At 42.7% G+C, this 22,362-nt stretch overlaps 1 protein-coding gene across 1 annotated transcript in view; it reads left to right on the forward strand.

The window, feature by feature from the left end:
- Srd5a3 (steroid 5 alpha-reductase 3) overlaps window positions 1-19,520 on the forward strand; it is a 19,881-nt gene extending 361 nt beyond the window's left edge. Inside the window, exons 2-5 of the mRNA XM_048784497.1 lie at window positions 8,218-8,360; window positions 10,201-10,398; window positions 13,311-13,445; window positions 14,219-19,520. Coding sequence (XP_048640454.1) covers window positions 8,218-8,360; window positions 10,201-10,398; window positions 13,311-13,445; window positions 14,219-14,478 — 736 coding nt within the window. The 3' untranslated portion in view covers window positions 14,479-19,520. The remainder of the gene's footprint in view (window positions 1-8,217; window positions 8,361-10,200; window positions 10,399-13,310; window positions 13,446-14,218) is intronic.
- Window positions 19,521-22,362: the final 2,842 nt, after the last annotated feature.

Here is a 22,362-nt window from a genome sequence, read left to right on the forward strand (position 1 = left end):
TCCGGGCGCGGCTCGGCTCAGTTCTGTAACGCTTGGTGGCCCTGGGGGCGCAGTGCCCCAGGTGTCTCCCGACACCAAGGAGCAGAACCGCGTGCAGTGTCGCGGGCGCTGGAATGTGAACTTGTGGCCGCTCGGAGCCTTTCTTTCCCGGAAATGAAAGCACATCCGAATTTAGGCCTGGCCATGCGGCAAACTAGTCTCCTTTGTCCCAAATTCTCTTCGTTCCCCTCTCTGCACTCAAGGGGCTCACAGCCTGACTTGAGGTCGCCGGAATTTATGGAAATGAAGGCAGACCTGCCCGTGGCACCTGTTTCCCAATCCCTCGCAGTCAGATGAGACTTGAGAGATGGTCATCGCAGGGATGCCACCTCCTCAGGCCATACCTCGGCAGATGCCCCTGGAGAAGGTCGCTCAGGGTGACACGTTTTAGGCCAGTCTCTTCCTAAACTCCATTTGACTTTCAACAGATTTCATAATTAAGTTCCGTGAAGGATTAGATCGTTAGGACTTAAATAGAATTCATTCAAAAATTATGGAGACTTGCGGCAGATTTTCTTTCATTCATTCTTTCTTTCTTCACTTTGAATTCAGGACATAGATAGGAAGAGTCAGACAAACACTAAACAGAAGAATAGAGTAGAAATGTTTTCTAACTTTGAGTTGAATCTTAAGTTAATGTTTAGAAATGAAACGGAAAGAATTACGATATGGTTTCTGATGGATTAAATTTACGGGTTATCCTTCCCAACACCCGTGGGTGGTGCCCCAGGTCCATAGACCACAAAAGGGCCAAGTATAGAACAGTGGGTTCCTGAAACTATTCCCCACTCTTCAGTGTGGGAGAAAGATCTAGCAGGTGTTAACACTGAGAAAGAAGGTCATCCTGAGCAATAGTTATGAGGCCCTTGGAAGAAGGAGTATGCAAGGCATTGGCCAAACCTCTATTCCATAGACCTTTTTTTTTTTTCCAAGCAAAAATTGACATCCTCTCTTAATCAGGTTTCATTACATAATGTCCTTTATAATTGGTGGCAATTTATTTTCTAAATTTTGGAAAATGTACTAGTGTCCCTGAATCAAAGAGCGCACTTAAAAATCATTACCAGCCTTTACCTATTTCTCTGGGTCAGGTGCCCCAGGTGTTAGTGCTCAAACCTGTCACTGAATGACAGCCAAGAGGCTTGGGGCCTTTCCCTTATTCATTCCTATAACAATTGGTACTCTTTGGGTTTCTTGTAATTTGTAATATATTGTGAAATAATTTATTCCATTTTTCTTCCAGAATTCTTGAGTACAACCTTCTATGGTGTTCAAGTGCCTGTGTGTGTTGGGGGGTGGGGGTGGGGATGTTCCCTAAATTTAAACAATTCCTATAGCACTACAGAAGGGACAACAAATCCAGGCCAATAATGAAAGGCATTTTTATTGGCCCAAGAAAAGAAAAAAAATAGAACACTTGCATCAAAATTGGCAATGTCTCCAAAAAATCTATATTAATCTTTTAAATTTTGTACCCCTATTTTTATGAAAAGGGGGAATTATTAGAGTAGGTAGTCTATAGCCTCTGTTATACTCATCCATATTTTCCACTGTTTTATTAACAATGTGCTTATAACTTTTATAATGAGAAAAAATAGTGTATTAACATTCAGGGAGCACAGAGGAGAGATTTTACTGGTATCTTAACAGTAACCGCACTTGACTGAGGGTCAGCATGTTATATACTGACTAGTACATGCAGCTTATGACTTTCCTCATTAAATCCTCATTGTTGACCTGTGAGGGAAATTTGTTGTCATTTTTCACATTCACAGATATGACTCAGGCTTAGAAGGGGTTACTTGCCCCATGGTGCAGTGCTAGCAAGTAGCATGAGTGGTACTTGAACCCTGGAATTAAAATCCCAATTCTGTGTAACATGAGTCTTAGCCTGTGGTATGCCCGATGGGGAAAGTCTTGCACAGTGCAAAGCTGAGCCATGGGTGAGAGAAAAGCTGAGAATGAACTCATCCCCAGATGGTGACATTTAGTAATATCTTGGTTAATCCGAATTTGAAACTATTTGATAATCTTAGCCTACCTGCTTATATTTAAATATTTTTTTCCTTGCACAACAGTGAATAGCACTCCTAAAGATGAAAACAAGCCTATAATTTCTATAGTTATAAATAGACCTAGGAGGGTTAATTGATCATGTACAAATAGACAGCTGTCAATCACATTTCCACACGTAAGGTGTACTTAGGTAATTTTGTTTGTTTTTCTTTTCCTAAGAAAACAGGAATAAAACTTTAAATCATTTTCCAGAATATTCGTTTCCATTACCCTGTCTGGTAATTTTTTTAAATGAGAGTGACGGTTGCTTTTCTTGTTCTCCTTTCGTTCCTAGAGTTTCGATTTCCCAAAAAGGCTGAATAAATAGGTGATCTGGAACATGAGTCACAGTGCTCTTGACTTCCATAGTATGTATGGAAGCACTGCTGTTTCTAATATTTCCAAATGGTTCTGACTAATATGGAAGCATTGCAATTGAACTAGGCTCTGGAGGCAGAGGGAGCTGCCCAGATTTTCTCCACTGGAGTTCAGGGGGTCTTCAACAGGTTCAGGGGGTCTATGGATAGAATGCAGCACAAACTTGAATTGAAAGCAAGTCACAGATGAATTTTCACTAACTTCTAGCTGAAATTTAGCATAACCTTAATTATAACAGACCACAGTTGAATTAGCAGTATCTGCAACTTTGTGATAGTTGTTTTCATATCATATAGAAGATACCTCAAAACATTTTCATCACCAGTAGAACTGTCATTGTTCACCACTAGATCTTGTTATTTGATGCATAAGAAGTACACATATCATTACAAATTTGATTTCTGGTAGTTACATTAGCTATATGTCAGTGTAATCAGTTTCCTTGGTAATCCCTCTGTCCCATAATGACATTTTGAGAAGGGCTTATAGCCTTTGCCAGACTGATAAAGGGGTCCATGGCAGAGAAGTGATAAGAACCCATGCTCAGGACTGGAAATTTCCCAGGTATTTACATTTGTCTTGTTTGTCTGTTGCCATATCCTAGGCTCAGAACCTTGCCGGTAATAAGGCCCTCTCTCCATCAGTATGTCTTGAATGAATGTCAAAAAAGAGGTTTGAGGTTTAAGATTCAATTGGTTTGTTAATTAACTTGACTCCTTACTGAGAGTAACTTTGGATGAGCTACTTACCTTCTTTTCCATTCGCTTATTTAACTGGTGTTCATAGAGTACCTGCGACGTGCCCCAGAGCTATTCTAGGCTCCTTGGAGCTTATAGACAGACAGAAAATATGCACACGGATCTTGTTCAGCAAGCAGGAGGGTTTCAGATGGTGGTAAGTGCTTACCCCCAGCAGGGTTATTTGATCTTGTGCAAGATCTTGTGTGTGAGTCACAACCTGGAAAGGAGGGGAGGGCTGGGAAGAAAACTGGTCCCCAGGGCCTCCAAGGCCACAGATGGTTTGGACTCTATTCTGAGTGGGTGGAAGGCAGGTGAAGGCTTTGTGTGGAGGGAGGAAGGATTGTGTAACATGAGTTATGTTTTAAAAGGATGCCTTAGGGTGCTGTGGAGAGGATTAGATAAGAGGCTCCTGTGGTGGTCCAGGCAAAAGGTGGTGGTGCTGCTGTGGTTAGGGCAGTCACAGGGTAGCACCTGTGGGGCTCGTAGGTGGTGATGGTGTTAAGGCAGCTAGCACAGGGCCAGGCACCTGGGCAGAGCCCAGTAAACACTAGTTCCCTTCCTTAGTGATCCTGTGACTCCTTTAACTGGGACCTGGGATCAGTTCCAGCAATCTGCAAATATATATTCAGTGAGATCGTATCTCCTGGGCTCAAAATGATCCACCATAGAATTAGTAGTACCTGCAATTTTGTGATAGTTCTTCTTACATTGCATTGCAAACATTAAAGATACCTCAAAATGTTATTGTTTTCATTCCCATGAGACCACAGTAATTAGATCTTGTAGATACATGAGAAATACACATTACTATATGAAAAAAATTTGCTTTTTGGTAGTTGTCTTACCCATGTCAGTGTAGCTGGTTTCCTTTGTAATCCCTATGTACTTTATGCTTATAATGACAGTTCCAACTACTGTGAAAATAGTTCCAGCCCACTTACAATAGAAGCTCAAGAACCTACAGAGGCCCCCCTCCACCACCGTGTGGATTTAGTCTCCTATAGTTTACCCTTACTGGCTCTATTCCTGTTTGAGGGCCTCTCTACTAGTCCTTTATCCCACCTCAGGGCCTTTGCACTGCCTGTGCCCTCTCCCTGGGAAGTTCTCCCCTACTTGGCCACCTTGTGTATGCCCTCACTTCCTGCAGTTGTTAGATATTACCTCTTTAGCGAGGCCCTCTTTATCCATCTCATTTAAAATTATAGTTCCACCATCCCCAGCATTCCTTCTTCCTCTTCCTGCTTTAGTGAATAGCAGCTATTGCTTGCCGCCATGCTGTATAATTTGCGTGTGGGTGTGTGCAAACCATGATAGCAAGAATTGTCTCCTGTGCTCACTGCTGTGTCCCCAGACTCCAGAGCCACCGTGGTTCATAGTAATCATGCAGGTGGTCATTCATGGAAGGAGTGCCCACACAGAGCCCTGTGTGATCATAAGGCTCACTGGAGCCCTGCTCTTGGGGGCTTGGACAGCAGTGCTCCCAAGAAGCAGAGTGCAAGAGAGGGGAGGAAAGAGCACAGGGAGACAGGAGGCCATGGGGTTTTTACACCAGCGTTCTGAGGCTCAAGCCAGGGCTTTGAAGACAAGCAGGCACTAGGACTTGCCATAGAGTGGGGCATGTTTCCTATAGAGGGAAACTAGGAAGGCACAACACAATGTGGGAATGATAGTAATTAAAAAAACAAAACTGTATGCCTTGGCATCCGAAGCACCATGGCACAAGAGGAGCACACAGGTTGTGGCTTAGCAACTTATACAAATCATGCTTGAGAGGTTTGCTTGACATGTGGCTTGGGCACATGTATTGTTGGGCAGAACCGCTTCAGGCAAGCCGAGGCTGTGTGAATGAGAAGGCAGCAATGACTTGAACTGTGGAGTCATCAGGTTTGAGTCTGGAGCCAAACGCTCCCACTTACTGTGTGACCTTGGATAAGTAACGTGACCTCTTTGAACCTTAGTTTTCTTACCTACCACATGAAGAAAACAACATTTACTTCATAGGATTATTGTGAAGATGAGATTTAGTAATCTCAACTGTTATCCCAGGCGCTATTCTGCATCCCCTATCCACAACTAGACTTCTCTACCTGGTCAGCAGGTGACTAGGTATGAAGTGAATGAGTAATGCCCCTTTAAAAATGTTTTTTTTTTAATTGTGTTAAAATATACATGTCATAAATTTTGTCACGTTAGCCCATTTTGAGTGTACAGTTCAGGGGCTCTAAGAACATGCTCCTTGTTATGCCACCGTCCCCACTCTCCATTTCTAGAAATTTTCCATCAGCCAGAGGGATCTTTAAAACATGAATTATTACCTGGGTCCCTCCTCTGCTTAAACGGCTCCCACTACAAAAGCCAACATCCACCAAGCGCTGTGTTCTCTGCCCCTCCCATTCCACCTTCTGTTTCTCTCCCCCCTTGATCCAGACACAGCCACACAGGTGCCCTTTCTTGAACTCACCCAGTATACACCCACCCCAGCGCCTTTACAGTTCTTCCACCAGAGTCCACAAGGCCTACTCACTGTAGCTGAGCATCAGTCACATCCAGAGATGCCATCCTGAACCACTCTTCCAGAGTAGCCTGCCCCTGCACCCTCTCTGTTCTCTTGCCCAACAATATGCTAAAATGCCATGGCCCTCTCGTCAATCTCTGAGCCAAGGCCATTAATTCAGGGAAAAACCCCAGACGAGAGGCAATGGGGAATGAAGAAAAGACAAACGGATGCACAGAAAGATGCTCTCCAGAAAAAGCTGGGGCCAGGTGGGCAGTCAGATTCTGATGGAGCCTCACTGACCCAGAGCTAGGTCAGCATGTTTATTATACAGGTTTCATCAAAAGGTCATTTGTGGGAAAGTTTTAGCAAAGCAGGCAATCTGAAGGATACAGGATTGGGGCGACTGGAGAATTCTCTATCCCTGGGAGCCGGTGCCTCAGCTCAGGGTCCCAAATTGTAACTCTGAGCCTTTGCACAGTTTCCTCAAGCCAGCGTCACCATAGCAACTGGGCCATCATCCCTGCACTTTTGCACAGGCAGTTCCCAGAGTAAAGGCAGCCATGAGGGAGTCAGAAAGACCATGATTCAGATCACTGCTCTCCACACTAAATGTCTCCAGGTTTAGTTTTTGGCCGACTCTCCACTGAAAGCTTAAGTTCCATTAAGGCAGGACCTGATTGTTTGCTCCCTGCTGAGTCCTCACTCCTAGAGCATTATTCAGCACAATCTAAGCGATCCATAAATGCTTTGGGGAAAATGAAGCGGCTCAAGTGGCTGGCCTAGAAGTTGCTCTTCAGAAGCCCGCCCTCCCCTTCCCACAGGACCCTGCAGAGCAAAGCCTTCTTGACCCTGCACTGCACATGCATAGCCCACCCCAGGACTCAGTTCTGGGAGGTGTGTCTTGTCTAACAATCAGGACCCAGGGGTGGCAACTGACCTTGATGGATGAACTTTTGAGAAAATTGGGCTCTTGAGCCAGGAGGAGAAAGTGGCTCTCTTCAAATAGTTTCAGAGCTGTTCTGTGGAATTAGATTCGTGCTGCTCTGTGTGGCAGAGCCAGGGGTGGGATTGGCTGTCAGTTATGGGAAGAATGGAGTGAGTTGCCATGGAATGATCATCTTAGATCGGCATTCGGCCCACCGGGTTTATGGGCCTGCTCTTGGGGCTGTGAGTCTCTAACAAGCATATCGTGGCTCATGTGGAGAGGAGTCTGAGTTTATATCTAACTTCACTTTGGCCCCTGGTTGCCTTTCATTGTCACAGACTAAAGAGAATTGGAGGGAGTCTGCGGTAAACCAGGGAAGGTCTGGTGATCACCAGGCTCCCAGTAGAGCCAGAAAGTTTTTGAACTGATCTCAACAGAGGAAAAATACAAGTTGAGCATCCCTAATCCAAAAATCCAAAATGTTCCAGCATCCCCAACTGTTTGCGTGTGCTGACATAATGCCCCAGATGGAAAGATTCCATACCTGACCTCACATGATGGGTCCGCTCAAAACTCAGGTGCACTAAAAAGTATTGTATAAGATTATCCCCAGTGTGTATGTATTAGATATATGGGAAACAAAAGCGAATTCTGTGTTTAGACTTGAATTCTCACCTATCTACAAATGGACATACAAATATTCCAAAATTTTTAAAATATTCAAAATCCAAAATACTGCTGGTCCTAAGCATTTTGGATAAGGGATACTCAACTTTAGGTAGGATAGCCTCAACAGAACCTTATGCCATATTAGGTGATTTTGTTTCAGCACATCGACGTCATCATTCACATTAAATTAACATTGCTTCGGGGCTGGGGATGTGGCTCAAGCGGTAGCGCGCTCGCCTGGCATGCGTGCGGCCCGGGTTTGATCCTCAGCACCACATACAAACAAAGATGTTGTGTCTGCCGAGAACTAAAAAATAAATGTTAAAAAAATTCAAAAAAAAAAAAAAACATTGCTAATTTCGTCTTACTGGTTTTCTGGTTTTATTTGATATTTAGTTTGTAAATGTGTTCATTGCAAAATAGGCTCTGTAATTGAGAATTATATGCAGAGGGAGTGGATACCCACTTCTATTGTCATGTTACAATGAAACTAATTTAAGTCAACATGAGTCAGAAAAGCACTGGATCATAAGACCTTCTAGCCCTGATCCAGATTGTGCAAAGCTTGTGCAACAGTTGTGTGGCTACTACTGCAATATTGCTCAGGACCCGACCTTCTTTCACAGATTTAGCATGAGTTACAGCGCAATCTAGATTCTCTTTGTAAGGCCCGTCACCCCCTTATTTGAAAGGTAGGCCAAGTTCTGTTACCCAGAGATGAAAGAAATCACTAACTAACCCTCAGTCTACTCTAACAAAGTCAACTGTGTTCTTGTGAAACTCTGAGATTCTGTTAAAAGAAAGCAAAACTCTACTTTGGGCTTTAGGAAGAAAGAGCAACTAGAAATACTTCCTGCTTAAGGGCTTTACACAGCTCTACCCCAATTGTTACCTAACTCCTTTTCCTTTTGCAGGTATTTTTCTCACTTCTACGTCATCTCGGTGCTGTGGAATGGCTTCCTGCTTTGGTTCCTTACCCAATCTCTGTTCCTGGGAGTACCTTTTCCACACTGGCTTCACCGTTTGCTCAGAATTCTTGGGGCAGCGCAGTTCCAAGGTAAACTCTGCCAGCCTCTTCATAACACTACATCCGGCCCCTGCCCTCCTGTCTGCAGGGAGCTGTGCTGCATTTCCTGCCTCTCTTGATACCTCTCCTGCAGGGCCTGGGAAGTAGAGAGCCAGGGCAAGAAGGGTTTTGCATGGTTCCTTGCTAGTTGGCCAAAGGGATGTCCCAAAGTCCTCTCTGAGATCATGGCAGAGCTCAGCATTAGCGCTCTGACTCCCAATGTCCCCCAAGCACAGTTGTGCACAGGACTGGCTGTTCTCCCTCTGATATGTTTAATACTGTTGATAAAGTCATAAAGAAGTCCTTACAGAAAGGGGAAGCTGTGAGGATTCCTCAGGTTTGCCTTGCAACATTTATCAATGATAGAGTTCCGGACAGAATCACATCTTAGAACACACAGAAACTTGCTTTTTTTTTTTTTTTTTTAATTGCTTTTTGGGAAACATGAAAAGGTGTATGCTGTGAGGCTTTAGTTACGGGATAAAATTGTCTGCAAGTAGATGTTGGTCAGACAATCACAAACTAGCCTTTAAGTTTGCCACACTCAGCAGGAGATGAGGATACGTAGAAAAGTTTTTAAAGTTAGCAAATGAATTTATGTACTATGGTTCCTGCCTATGGTTGTGGCTACTCAGGAGGAAACAGGCAGGAGGATTGCTTAAACTGAGGAATTCAAGACCAGCCTGGACAGCATAATGAGATCTCTGCCCACATGTCAAATAAATACATAAATAAAATGAATTGATGATGAAAGCTGTGAAGTGGCCTCAGTTAAGGTCAGACAGAGGACGAGGGGCAAAATTCAAAACAAATTGTCCTCTTTCCTTGTCTCTGTTCTTTGATCCACCAGCCAAACCACTGGGCCCCTAGGAACAATCTTTTTCTATATAACCCCTGGGACTTGTTGCAAAAGATGACAGTCAGAGGAGAAAACCCAGCCACCTCCTATTTGGGAGAGGCAGCTACTCAGCAAATCCCATTTCATTCTAAAACTTTGTCCCTGATTTGTTTGCTGTGATACTGGCTGGTGTTTTGGTATCTGGAGGGTTGGTTTTGAGGAGTTTTATCTGGAAGTTTGTTCAAACCTATTCCTAAAGAGTTTTTAAAAAAACACCAAGTTTAAAATTCATTTAAAACACAAAAAATAGCTGGTGCTGATACTAATCTATGCTGATAGAAGTCTGGACAGGGGTGGGTACCTTGGGTGGTGGAAGGAACAGGTAGTTCCTAGAAGGGAACACTAGAGGGTGCTGGTTGAGCTCTCTTTTTTGGTTTAGGTGCTGGTTACTATCGCCTTGTGGGTTGATTTCGTTTGTAAAAATTTAAGCTGTACCTTATAGGGTGTGTGTGTGAGTGTGCGTGTGTGTGTGTATGTATTACTCATTAAAAAAAAGAAAAATTACTTCTTAATGTTATTTTAAAAATCAGCTTTTCTTCAGACTGGGAGCAGAGGAATAAGAGGCAGGCAGGAAGGTAGATCTCAGAGCTCACTATCCACTAAAAATATAACTCCTTTTTTTTTTAAATTTTTTGAAATGCTGGGGATCAAACCTAGGACCTCATGCATCTTAGGCAAGCACTCTTACTACTGAGCTCCATCCCCAGACCTTCTTTGTCATTAATATGGAAAGAAATGCATGATTCTTTCTATTCCTGTCTCCATCTCTGCCTCCACAGTGCCTGTGACCCTGGGGATCCCACCAGGCAGGATTGTTCAGGGCCTTTTCCCAGCTCTCATCTGTTTTGAGACCCTGTTGAACAGTAGGGAAAAACAAAACCTTTGGTTTAGTCCCAGAAGAGAGGCCCTGAACTGTCGCCTTCTGGATTGCAGGGGGTGAGCTGGCACTGTCTGCCTTCTTAGTGCTCGTGTTCCTGTGGCTGCACAGCTTGCGGAGACTCTTCGAGTGCTTCTACATCAGTGTCTTCTCCAACGCCGTGATTCACCTTGTGCAGTATTGTTTTGGACTTGTCTACTACGTCCTGGTCGGCCTGACGGTGCTGAGCCAGGTGCCACTGGATGGCAGGAATGGTGAGTGAGGCCTGCGCCCACAAAGCACTCTGAGGTGTGGGGAGGTGGAGGATGGCCCCACCGGATTGCATTCCAGAGGTTAGGCCCTGAGGGTAGGTTTCTAGAGGTGAGCCTGTCCGTAGGCCTATAATAGAAGTTAACCGGAAGGATGCCCACAGAAGCAGTCTGGCAAAAAGTGTTCTTGAGGCTCAGTTTAATGAGGATGAGATGGGCATGGGGTTCCCTAGAGGGACTGAAGTCAGTGATGCCACGTGGGCGTGGTCTGTGGGGGGGGGGGACTGTGCCAAGTGCCTCGTGGGAAGCAGGAGAAAGGGCAGCACAGCGGGTAACCTCAGGAGGCCTCCTCAACCTGGGGGGCAGGGGACAGGGGCTGTGGAGCCCAGTAAATCCTAGAAAATTCGAGAGGAGGTGTGCTCCTGGTGGACATTCCTGTTGGAAGAGGAAGCAGGAACCTTCTTGTTGCATTAGTTCTGGGGATGACTCCTCTTGTAAGAACGCTTCTCCCCCTGCGAGGCAGCCCAGCCGGAGGGAAGAGGGCAAGAGTGTCATGGTAAATGAAGTTTGCCTTAAGGTTCTAAACTCCCTCCAGCCAGGAAGAAATGACAAAAATCTCTGTGAGACGGAAATATGGGTTTTTGTTTTAGGTAGGGAGTGGGGCTCACCTAACATACATGAAAATTAATATTTGTAAAAAACAAAATGAAGCAGTCAGGTCATTTTGGGTGACTGAAATGAGTTTTTAGTGCTGAGGTCTGCCTGACTTGCAGCTTGTCCTTCAGCCCAGACACTGTGGCTCTTTCATGACCACTTTCTCTCTTAAGTCCTAGGCTCCAGGTATCCTAAAGCTGCCCTGTCCATCCTCATAAATTGAGACCGAGGTCTAGATATTTCCAATACTTAATGAGTGAGGTCTGACTTCTGTGTCAGCTAGGACCCTGAGGTCCTCTGTTGCTGTAGCCCACCTCTGTGGCTAGGGGAATGATCCTAAAGCAGGGCTTACTGACCATCTTTCTCGATTCCTGAAGTTTTCATTAGCTCCAGCCACTCTGCCAGCAAATCCCTCTCCAGCTGATTCCTCTGAACTCAGATCAAGTCAGTTCTTCCTCCCTAGTGGTTCAGCTGCAGCGTTCACCACGCTACCAGAGTGCAGCCAGTACCAGTGTACGAGCTGTCATTCCTGGTGTTCCATCCAGAGAACTTTTGAGAGCTCTCTCGAAACCCGCTGGCTTCCTGTGTGTCAGCTCTGTTGGCGTTACTGGCTCCTCTGCAGTTTCCTCCAGGCTGGAGCCCAGCTTCTGCTTTCCCTCCCATGGAGTTGAGGCACCCACAAAAGTAGCTTTCTGAACATTCTTTTCTGAAGCTGTTTTCTGTTTCATCTATTTATCCTTCACCAGGTCATCTGGGGCCATTTGGGATAATATGGGAGGGTTGTTTTCACGGAGAGAGAACACATTAGGGCATTTGAGAGGCGTCAGCTAGAAACAGTATGGGCGTGGGAGTCTGCTGGGCCTAGCTCAGCCTCACTGAACCTCTCTGGGCCTCAAAGCCCCCGTCCAGAATTAGGGGCACAGACCGACTTCACAGGTCCTTGTGGAAGTGAAAAGATCTGCAAGCCAGAATGTCTCTCCAGGAGAACTGGGGTCTGGCCTGACTTTCTCTTGCTTTATCCCTTGTGCCTACTGCAGTGCCAGCTTCAAGGACACTCAATAAATAACTAATGGATGCATGAATAATAAAACACTACACAGTTTATACTGTCAGTAAGAAGGCGCCTTCCACCTGCCTCCCCTTTCCTGCATTATAATTCCTGCTTACTCTTACAAATCCTCGTCTCTGCATTTAAAGCAGGGAACGCAGTATAGAGATCTGAACTCCTGGGCACTTGCTTTAACTTTTAATTCTATAGTGACTGATTTGCTCTTGAACCCTGTCAGATTGAAACTGTACTTTTCATATTTTGTTTATTTTTAACTTATAAAAATATAACCTTTGTAAATGACTAAGCCTAATGGACATTTAAAGGGCTATAAAGATTGATAGGAAACGAGGTCTTAATGGAAATTGGCACAGGGGAACCTGGGTGGATTGCCATTAGTCAGAAGCTGTCCTCAACGGACTCCCACCTGTGAGTACCACGTGGAGTAGCATGACCCATGGTTCTCTTACTTAAATCAGTGTTTTAGGAGTCCCTTCTTGGCTCTAGAGCCCAGGCTTTCGTCCATAACCAGTGGACACCTTTTGTTTCTTCTGTCAAGACACATAAGCCAGCTCTGTCCTGTTACCTTTAGAGAGGCCTTCTTTTGTCCTTCCAGTGCCAGGGGCTTGCTCTTCGTGTCCTTCGCTGGTTTGCCTTCTTCCTTCCTCCCTTCTTGGTAGCCAGAGAGAAAGAAGATGAAGTTGTGAGTGTTTCTACTCTTGAAACAATCTCTTTCACTGGGTTTTTTTTATCCAGAAGGGGACACCTTTACATTGATTGTCTTGCAGTTTTAGCTTTCTCCCCTCTGTGAGGAGTCCACCCTCAGCCTTCTCCCCCAGTGATTTTCTTCACTGGCCAGAGCCAGTCAACTCAGTATTTTGCATTCAGGATGTCTCTTGGAATGGCTCAGAGATTTCTTTAGGAATTGTTTTCCTGACCATAAAATGCAAGTGAGAAGTCTACAAAAAGTAGACTCACCACCTAAAGGTATATCACACAAGGGGAGATGGAGCTTAGTGTGTGCCTGAAGCCTTTGGAGAAGGAGCAAGAGAAAGCGTCAGTGCAGACTTCCTTGCCAGCGGCCATTGAAGCTGCCCACAGCTGAGCATGGCTCCCTAGTGCAGAGGAAAGTAGACCAGGATAACTTGATTTCTTAATTCCCAGAGTCTCTGAAACTTTGCAGACTTGGCTAATAAGATGACTCTTTTATCTATAGTCTATGTAATAGGGAAAAATCTGTTGATGCAAGCACGCTGGTTTCACATCCTGGGAATGATGATGTTCTTCTGGTCATCTGCCCATCAGTACAAATGCCACGTCATTCTCGGCAATCTCAGGAAAAATAAAGCAGGTGAGATCTCTTGGAGCCACTGCGTGTGGATTTTAACCCTCAGAATTCAGTTCTCTGTGTTCCTTTATTCTTTTCATTGCTGCCCTAGTTAGCTGACATTTATGCCAAATACCCAGTCTTGAAAAGATACCTCCTAAGGGTTGATCTCCCTACCTATAAAACAAGGCTCCCCTTGACGATCTTTCCAGCCTCATAAGTTCTGAAAGTCTGTGATTTATGTTGTGCCCACATTCTGGATGACTGCAGTGCACAGAAATGTTGATCCACACATGGTAGCTCATATTGCCATGCAGTGAGTATCATCCCAGCCAAAACAAAACAACCTGACCTTCCAGTTAGCTTGTATCACCAGTACAGTTTTCATTAGGCTACTTGAAGTACTAAAAATGGAGTAGTATTTTTTAGTATTTATCCAGTGCTTACCCTGTATGAGGCCCTATTTCAGGTGTTCAAATGTACAAATCTCACATGAAATGAGTACAATCTAAACCTCACTTCACAGCTGAGGAAACAGGCACAATGAGATTAAGCACCCCTCTTAGGTTACACCACTAGTAAGCGGGAGAGCCAGGATTGGAACACGTGTGATCTGACTCCAGGGTCTGAGCTCTTAGTGACCACTGTGGAGGGTTGCTGAAGGAACCGGCTTTCCTTTGTGCTTATGATTGGCAAAGTAACCTGAGAGTACCCATGAATGATTTGGAAATTAAAGTGGTTAACACTTGATTTGGTTAACATTTGAGATGCTCATGAAGTCGTCTTTTCCATTTCAGGAGTGGTCATTCACTGCAACCATCGGATCCCATTTGGAGACTGGTTTGAATATGTTTCTTCCCCTAACTACTTAGCAGAACTGATGATCTACATTTCCATGGCTGTCACCTTTGGGTTCCACAATTTAACTTGGTGGCTAGTGGTGACATATGTCTTCTTCAGCCAGGCCCTGTCTGCTTTCCTCAGCCACAAATTCTACAAAAGCAAATTTGTCTCCTACCCAAAGCATAGGAAAGCTTTTCTACCATTTTTGTTTTGAGAGAACCTCAGTCATGAAGAAAGCAAGTTAGGTGACAAGTTCAATGCCTAGAGACTGTGAGACCAAAGTGCACTTTCGGCAGAACTGTTTGAAATTCTTTGTTCCATAAATTCTTTACCAAGTGAACAAAGCAATACCCTGGAGCAGATAAATCTTCAGAGTGTCTTCAAAGAAGAAATACTTCTGGCAGACTTAGGGTTGCCACCTCTGCTTTCTGCCATGCTTTACAAAGCCAACCAACAGATTAAAAAGTAGACAAGATTTCTCCAAGCTGCTTCACAAGCACACTAACCAAGTCCAGACAGCTTCACACACGTACACATGTACACCAAGAGGAGACAAGACCATCAGCAGCTGGAAAGCTTGTTAGGGAACAATGAACTGCACTAGATAGTGAGGGATATAGTAGGGGTTCAATAAATATTTGTAAAGTTCAATTATAGCAGAATAACATTTGAAAATAACATTAACATATAATTTGACACCAACCATTTCAAAGAAAGATGAGTCATTGGGGTTAATCTATACTGTCACGTATTGCCACAAGAATCTCCAGTTATGAAACCATTTGAAAAGTTACGAAATTTGAAGTTATGAAATGAAGCCATTTCCACTCATCTCCCCTGCAAGTCGGCCTAATAGAAAGTTTTAAAACTTACTTAATTCTTCTTTGACACTCCTTTCAAGAGAGTCCTTTAAAAGCAAAAGCATTGAAAAATAAAATATTTTTATATTTATGCATAAAAAACCTTCTTTGAACTGATATGTTGTGGACCAGATACTACTGAGGCCTCCTTCAGCAGTAGTTATTCAAATTGAATAATGTCACCTGAGTGCATTTCAACTAACAGAATGAATTTGGAGATATCTAGGAATAAAGTTTACACTTTAAATTGCTTATGCTAAAGAAAATATCCAAGCTTAAGTCAAAGGGAAATAAATGCATAGCATGAAAGGAAAACTAAATCTTAAACAATAATACTATAGCCTGAGCACATTCACACAGCATAGGACTTTCTAGCTCCTGGGTGAGATATTAACTTACTCCTTTTATGCAAATGTTGCATTATAGTCCACTAAGTGCACTTATTTGTGCCTTGCTAAGGGGGAAAGAACCTCGTTATTAATCAGACACATCAAATACACAGTCTAATAGTATATTCCCCACCTTCATCCTGGGTAGTAAGCCTAGATTAAAACCAGTTCCTTTAAATCTCACTTTAAATACATGCATAGCAAAAGACATCCTGAAGTTCTTTCATTCATTCTGATGTCACATTTTCTCTCCCATCAATCAAATACCACTTAATGTAGCCCACTGCTCAGTCTGTTCAAGTACATGACATATTCATTCCATTTTGTCAGTTGGAATTTGCTGTTTTCCAAATCCGGACCCTGGAACAAAAGCTTTTCTACTTTGGAAATGTAAAGCATATTTTAGGTTGGTTTTAATTTCCACACAAATAGGCTGTGTAATTTTAAATAAATTATTGAGGGAAAAGTTGTATTTTACTTTAACATGCAATTTTATACCTAGGATTTGACTGATGTTCTGGAGTCTTACTGTACTTGGAAGTAAAATAGTGAGCAGATGCCCACGATGTATTCTGTCGGGAACTATGAGAAAGCATTGCCGTTTCCTGTTCCTTGTCCTTGCTGTCCCTTGCACACTGTCCGCTGTCTCTTACTTTCCCTTCTCTTCTGTGCCCAAACAATGCATTTCTAGTTGGAAATTAAAAAGGAAATAGTGATGTCTTCAAAGGAGTTTCAGACAAACTAGCATGGCTTTTGGTAAAGCTTAACTGATGGCGCATAATTGAGAATTGTGAGCAGCCAGAGACGTGGCTCACTGGTAGAGCAGAAGGCCCTGAATCATCTCCAGCACTGGAAAAAATAAAAAGAAAGAAAGGAATGGAAAAAAAATGTGCTGTGCTTCTAAGGGCAGAATCAGCACTGTTTTGTGCAAGTGAAAATAATTCTGTGCCTCTAAGGGGAGAGCACCACAAAGACTCACAAATTCTTCACAAGGATGACCCAGAAATAGCGTGGAGGTGGAGATTCTTGACTTTCCTATGTGAATAGCCTTAACCTTTCAGTCTAGGCTGCATCAAGGTAAGGAAGTGATACTGAACTACCTCAAAGCAGCAGTCTCTGGATTCACTCCTGACTATTCAAAGTATGTTGAAAGTTTCCTTTGTTTTTGGCAAGTCTCCAAGTTCCAGCTCATCCCACATACTAACGTTTGCTTACAGTAAGCATGAATTACTTTGTCTCCATAAAGCTGTGTTCTGTATTATATTTTTAACTCAATGAGTAGTTATTGCTAGAATTCCTACCTAAAAAAAAAAGAAAGCCTTTGCATATATTTTTGTATGAATTTAACGGATACTCAATTTAAGGAAACTGTAAATATTTGCAAGACTGAAGAAATCTGGAACCTCCAGAACCACTGACAGATCATGCATCTCAAAATGAACCGATACATTAAAGAAGATCTTAAAATAGTAAGAAGGCAAGTAGAATGTTTTTACTCCTTTAACCTATCTACAACAGTTTCTTCCATCTCTTTTATGTTACTTATCAGGGGGAAAAAACATTCAGCTGGTTTTTATAAATATAATTGTGTAACCTAGGATTTTTCTGGTATACAACAAACAGCAGAAGGGGCAACAGTCCATAAATAAATGCATGTGGCATATTCATCATTGTTCTCAAATTGCAAAGGTCTCCTAAGAGAGGCATGTATTGGTTTAGGGGAAAACAAAATTAAATTATTCAAATGTAAACTGTATTATAAAAAGTTACTCTATGCACATAATTGAGAAGGTATAACATTAGGCCTCTTCCTTCAAAAAGACTGAACACTTGAAGCACTTAGAGGACACCAGTGCATAAGGGATTTCTCAACAGAAGGACAAATTTCCTTCCCTTATGTCCAGCCCTCAGGGTAAAAGCTCATCTTGTCAGGGCTCCTTGGCCTCTCTATGGATTAGAAAAAGCATCACTTTAGAACATCCCCAGTGTAGCAGCATGAGACTTGTGGGCGCAAAAAGCAGCTGGGCTCGGGGCTGCAGCTGGATGAGCAGAGCTCAGGCTGGCTGTCAGCTCCACTTGCTCCCTCAGCCTGGTGATTTTGTGCAGTGTACAAACTGCACAACCTTCCATAGAGACCTTGCTCATCATGCTGCCTCCCTGTCTGCAGATTCTGTTCACTCTAGAAACAAAGGGAGACTTGATTTCATGTGATCATCTCATTGGGAGAGCCCATAAGGGTAGAGCAGAAGAAGATGGAAGCAGTCCATGTAAAACACCTGCCCTCCCACACACACAAGTTTAGTGGTTGACAGGTAAGTGATCACCAAACAGTAGAGTGTTCAGATTGCAGGCCCCAAATAAAGATGGTGTTTTGCTTCCTTTCCAGCTCATTTTCCCAGTGCTGCAACTCCAGCAATTTTTTAACCCCACTAGAACCTCCAGTTTATTTATCTTATCACATTTTCATTGTCCTTCGTTGCTCACAAGTCTTATCTTATCACCTTACCTTGCTTAAGTTCCAAGTAAATCATAATCAGTACCTGTCTTCAGCTCTCTTGCCCCCAACCCCCAACCCCAATCTGGTGAAACCCAGCTCGCTGGGTGCGTGCATGATGCAGAGTGCACCTGCGGAGCTCTGCCGGTTCACAGATTGCTTTAAACCCTTGACCTCTAACCTCAGTGGCCTCCAGGCTGCAATCATGCTAAAACCTCCCCAGGCACTCACTCCACCACTCTCCTAACTACATGTCCTCTGCCCTCAGGAAAGTGAGCTACTGGAAGAGAGTTTCCAGTAGGTCATCACTGCCACACCTAAGCATATGTGGACATCACAATTGCTGGAGGATACTTTTTTAAAAAGAAATGTAAAATCATGATTCTCATATTAATATCAAAGGAGCATGTGCCAAAGATTTTATTTATTTCACGAATCAAGGAATGAGTAAGATATTAGAATCAATTGAAAGAAGAATCCTGAAGACATACCTACATGGACAATCAGGCATGCCAAAATGAATCTGCTTAATGGATGCAAAACTGGCTTCTTTAACGGGCAAAGGAAATCAATTGTGTGTACACTAGATGAAGTTCATTCATAGGGCTTTGGAAAAGAATTATTTGTATTCCCATCTGTCATCTACAATTAATGTTATAAAATACCTCCAAGCTCATGAAAGATAAAAGAGCATACTAGGCAGGACAACAATAATATTTTTATCTTATTTCAAAAGTCACAATTTTTTCCTGAAAGTACAGAATTTGGCTTTTTACCCAAGCTGGATCCCTCTACTCAAGTGCTAGATTCAGTTCTGGTGACATAGCAGAGGAATGACCTTTTGCCATCTCAGGAAATTCTTGGCCATTCCTCTGCTGTGTCACCAGTTTCTTGCCCTCTTCTCAACATCACCATCAGAAGACACACACCTTTCTATCACCTTTTCCCTCACCAGATAACACTCCGTTTCCTGCTGCCTTAGAAGCATAACTCCTAGAAAGACCTGTCTGTTCTCACTAACTTTGGTTCTTTCCCTCGCACTTCTCAACCCACTCATTATTCCATAGCTCTCGGGATTCACTGGAAATGCTCTTGAAAGAGTCACCAACAGTTATGCTCCAAAGTCCCACGGTCACTTCTCCGAGCTTCACCAGCACAGTAGCTGCCATTGGCCACTTCGCCTGGATATACTTTCTCCAGTTGATTCCAAGGCACTACTGCTGGGTTTTCCTCCTACCTCCAAGACTGTTCCTTACCCGGTTCCTCTGCCCATCCCTCCTCTATTTCCTCACTGAGCGCTGAAGTGTCTAAACACTCAGGTTGGGGGCCCTTCCCCTCAATACTTGGTGATCCCATCTAATCTCGTGATTTAAATTCTGTTTTCATTTTGAGGACTCCAAATTCACCTACCTAGACCAGATATCACTGCTAAACTCTAGACCCATCTACTGCTTTGATGTCTAATTGATATGTTAAGTTCAACATGAATAAAGGTAATTTCTTATTTTGCTCACCCTTCACCTGATATGCCTATAGTTTTCCCGCCTTTTTTTTTTTTTTTTTTTTTTTTTTTTGTCAACTTGAGCTGAAAAACCATCAGTCTTTTTGGCTTTTCTCCAACACCCCACAAACCATTCAGTGACTCTACTTCAAAATATGTTCAAAATCCATCCGTGCTATCACCACTGTACTTTCATTTGGTATTGGCTACCATCACTTTTTGCCTAGATTACTGTAACAGTCTCCTAATTGGTCTCCCTTATTTGCTGTGGCTGATTCGCAACACAATCCAGTGTAATCTCTCAAAAACGTAAATGAGGTCATGGTACAGCATGCTCTCTGCAGCTCCCAGTTTCTCTCAGATCAAGGCTAAAGATTTTATACTAACCCACTAGGCCTCATCATCTGGCTCCTTATAAACAAGCCCTCATTCAGGCTTGCTCCATACAGGCCTTTGTGCTGTTCTTTGTAAGTGTTGGTCATGCTGCTATCTCAGGACCTTTGCACTAGCTGTTCCTACTCCCTGGAATGCCCTTCCCCAGATAGCCGCATGGCCGCCTCCCTCACTGTCTTCAAACATCACTGTATTACTTATCCATTGTCAGGTAACAAAGAACTCCAAATCTTGCAACTTAAAACAACAGACTATTAACTCATAGCTTCTGCAGTCAGGATTACAAATGCAGCTTAGCTGGGTGCCTCTGTCTGGATATTCTCTGAATCAAGGTGTCACCAGGGTTATGGTCTCATCTCTAAGCTCAACAGAGCAAAGAACACTTTTAAACTCACTCCCTGAGTTGTTAACTGGAAGTCAGTTCCTGGGGGGCTACTGAACTGAGAACTGAGGTCTCCCTCAGTTCCTTGCCGCATGGATCTTCTTCCACAGAACACCTCCTGGCATGGTACCAGCTTCCGTCAGGTAAGCAAGCCAGGGCGTCCAAGAAGGGCGTAACCCAGTCTTGGAAATAGCATCCTGTCACTTTGGCCATATTCTATTTGTTAGTCAAACCTACACTAAAATAAAGAGGATTATATAAGAAAGACTCAGAGATGTGGGTTATTTGGTATCATCTAAGGCTGCATATCACCATGACTTTTTCAGCAAGGTGACCTCCTATTTAAAATTGCAATTGCAACCTAAACCTTCACTGGTTTGCCTGCATGTCCCACCACCTCATGCTTTCATTTCCTCTTGCTCTAGTGAGCAATAAAAATGTTGTTCTGAGCTGCCTGGTTTTCAGGTGGTTTGTACCAATGGCAAACTGATGCACTATCTTCTAAAAAGAAAAAATATATATAACAACAACTCTACAATGTACTTTTTCACTTACATGTGTCATTTGTTGTCTGTGTTCCTATAATGGAATCTAAGCCACATGAGGGCAGGATTTTTGGTTTGGTGTGGTTTGGTTCACAGATTTATCCTCAACACAAGAAGACTGCCTGATATGTAGTGGACACTTGATATTTATTAAACAAATGAATTTATGGTCATTGTTATCTACATAAATTATTAGTTCCCTGCATTGCTTTACTGTTACAGAATTGCAATATATTTTCTTTACAAAGATTGAACACAATTTATACTGACATGTGAAAAGCAATCATCCAGATGTGCATATCTAAACTACCAAGAATCCAGTAACATTCTGAGAAATAGGAACCAGAATTAAATTAGTCAAAAGGAATGTTTAGGTGTTCCTAAAATGTCATGATCCCACCTACATCTTTTTATAAGACATATGCAGGTTTTATAAGACATATGCAGCATTCGTGGGCAATTGGGATGTGTGTGTGTAGAATGCTTATCTATTTCCAACTCTACAAGTCATACCTATGAAAACAGAAGAAGAGCAATTTATCTATTCAAACACATTTACTTAACATCTTCAATATGCAACACAGATGCAGACCCTGAGGGGAATACAAGGTTATATAAGACAAGAGTCCTACTCTTAAACAGCATGAATTTCAGTCTTTAACTTGGAGACTATACCTTTAATATTTATTCCTTTCATAAGCTTAAAAATATAATCAGCACTTTGAGATTTCTTCCTTTCTGACCTCTAGACCTTTTGCCCATGATCTGCTGTTAACTCTGACCATGACTTTGACATGTAGGATTGTGTAAAATCTTGAGGTTTTTAAAAAGAGCCCATGCTAGAGGAATTATGTAATCTAGTAAATGGGAAAGAACTGAACTTGTTCTTCCATAATGTTATCCCTCCTTTGAATTTGTCCTATTGGAACAGAAGTAAATAATTTTCAGTGCAAAATATGGCCGATAGTCAAGGATTAATAAATGATGGGCTTAGTTTACCAAGATGAACCAGTATTCCACCTAATTCACAGTTAAATTGCATTTCTCTCTACTTTTCCACCTGAAATTATCGGTAGGATTTTCTTTCATAATTTTGCTTTTGAGACACAGAAGCAAACTTTAGATTTCAGGAGAGCCATGCAACTTAGGAATTAAAGCAAGAGGAAGGGACAAAGAAATAGGAATGGATTCTTTCTTCCTAAAATCATTAGTCTGATTCTGAGAGTGAAATCAGGGGATGTTTTCTATTAGGTTCCTTCCAGGAAGGAAAAGGTTAAAAGGTTACAGAAGCTTGCAGATGGAAAAAACAGCAAAATCCCCCAAATTTTCTAAATAATTTGTTGGTCTATTGGATTATACATTTATCCAAATCTATTTTGAACCCCTCACTTATGATTTTGGTTAGTAATATCTTTGGTGACTTTGTTTCTCTAAGTTTATTACACAACTTTGTAACAACTTAGATTAGTTGACTATCTTAGGTAAAAGCAATGCCTTTCTATTTCCAACTCTATAAGTTACAACTATGAAAACA

Source organism: Marmota marmota, unplaced genomic scaffold, assembly GCF_001458135.2.
Source record: "Marmota marmota marmota unplaced genomic scaffold, marMar, whole genome shotgun sequence".
Lineage (NCBI taxonomy): Eukaryota > Metazoa > Chordata > Mammalia > Rodentia > Sciuridae > Marmota > Marmota marmota.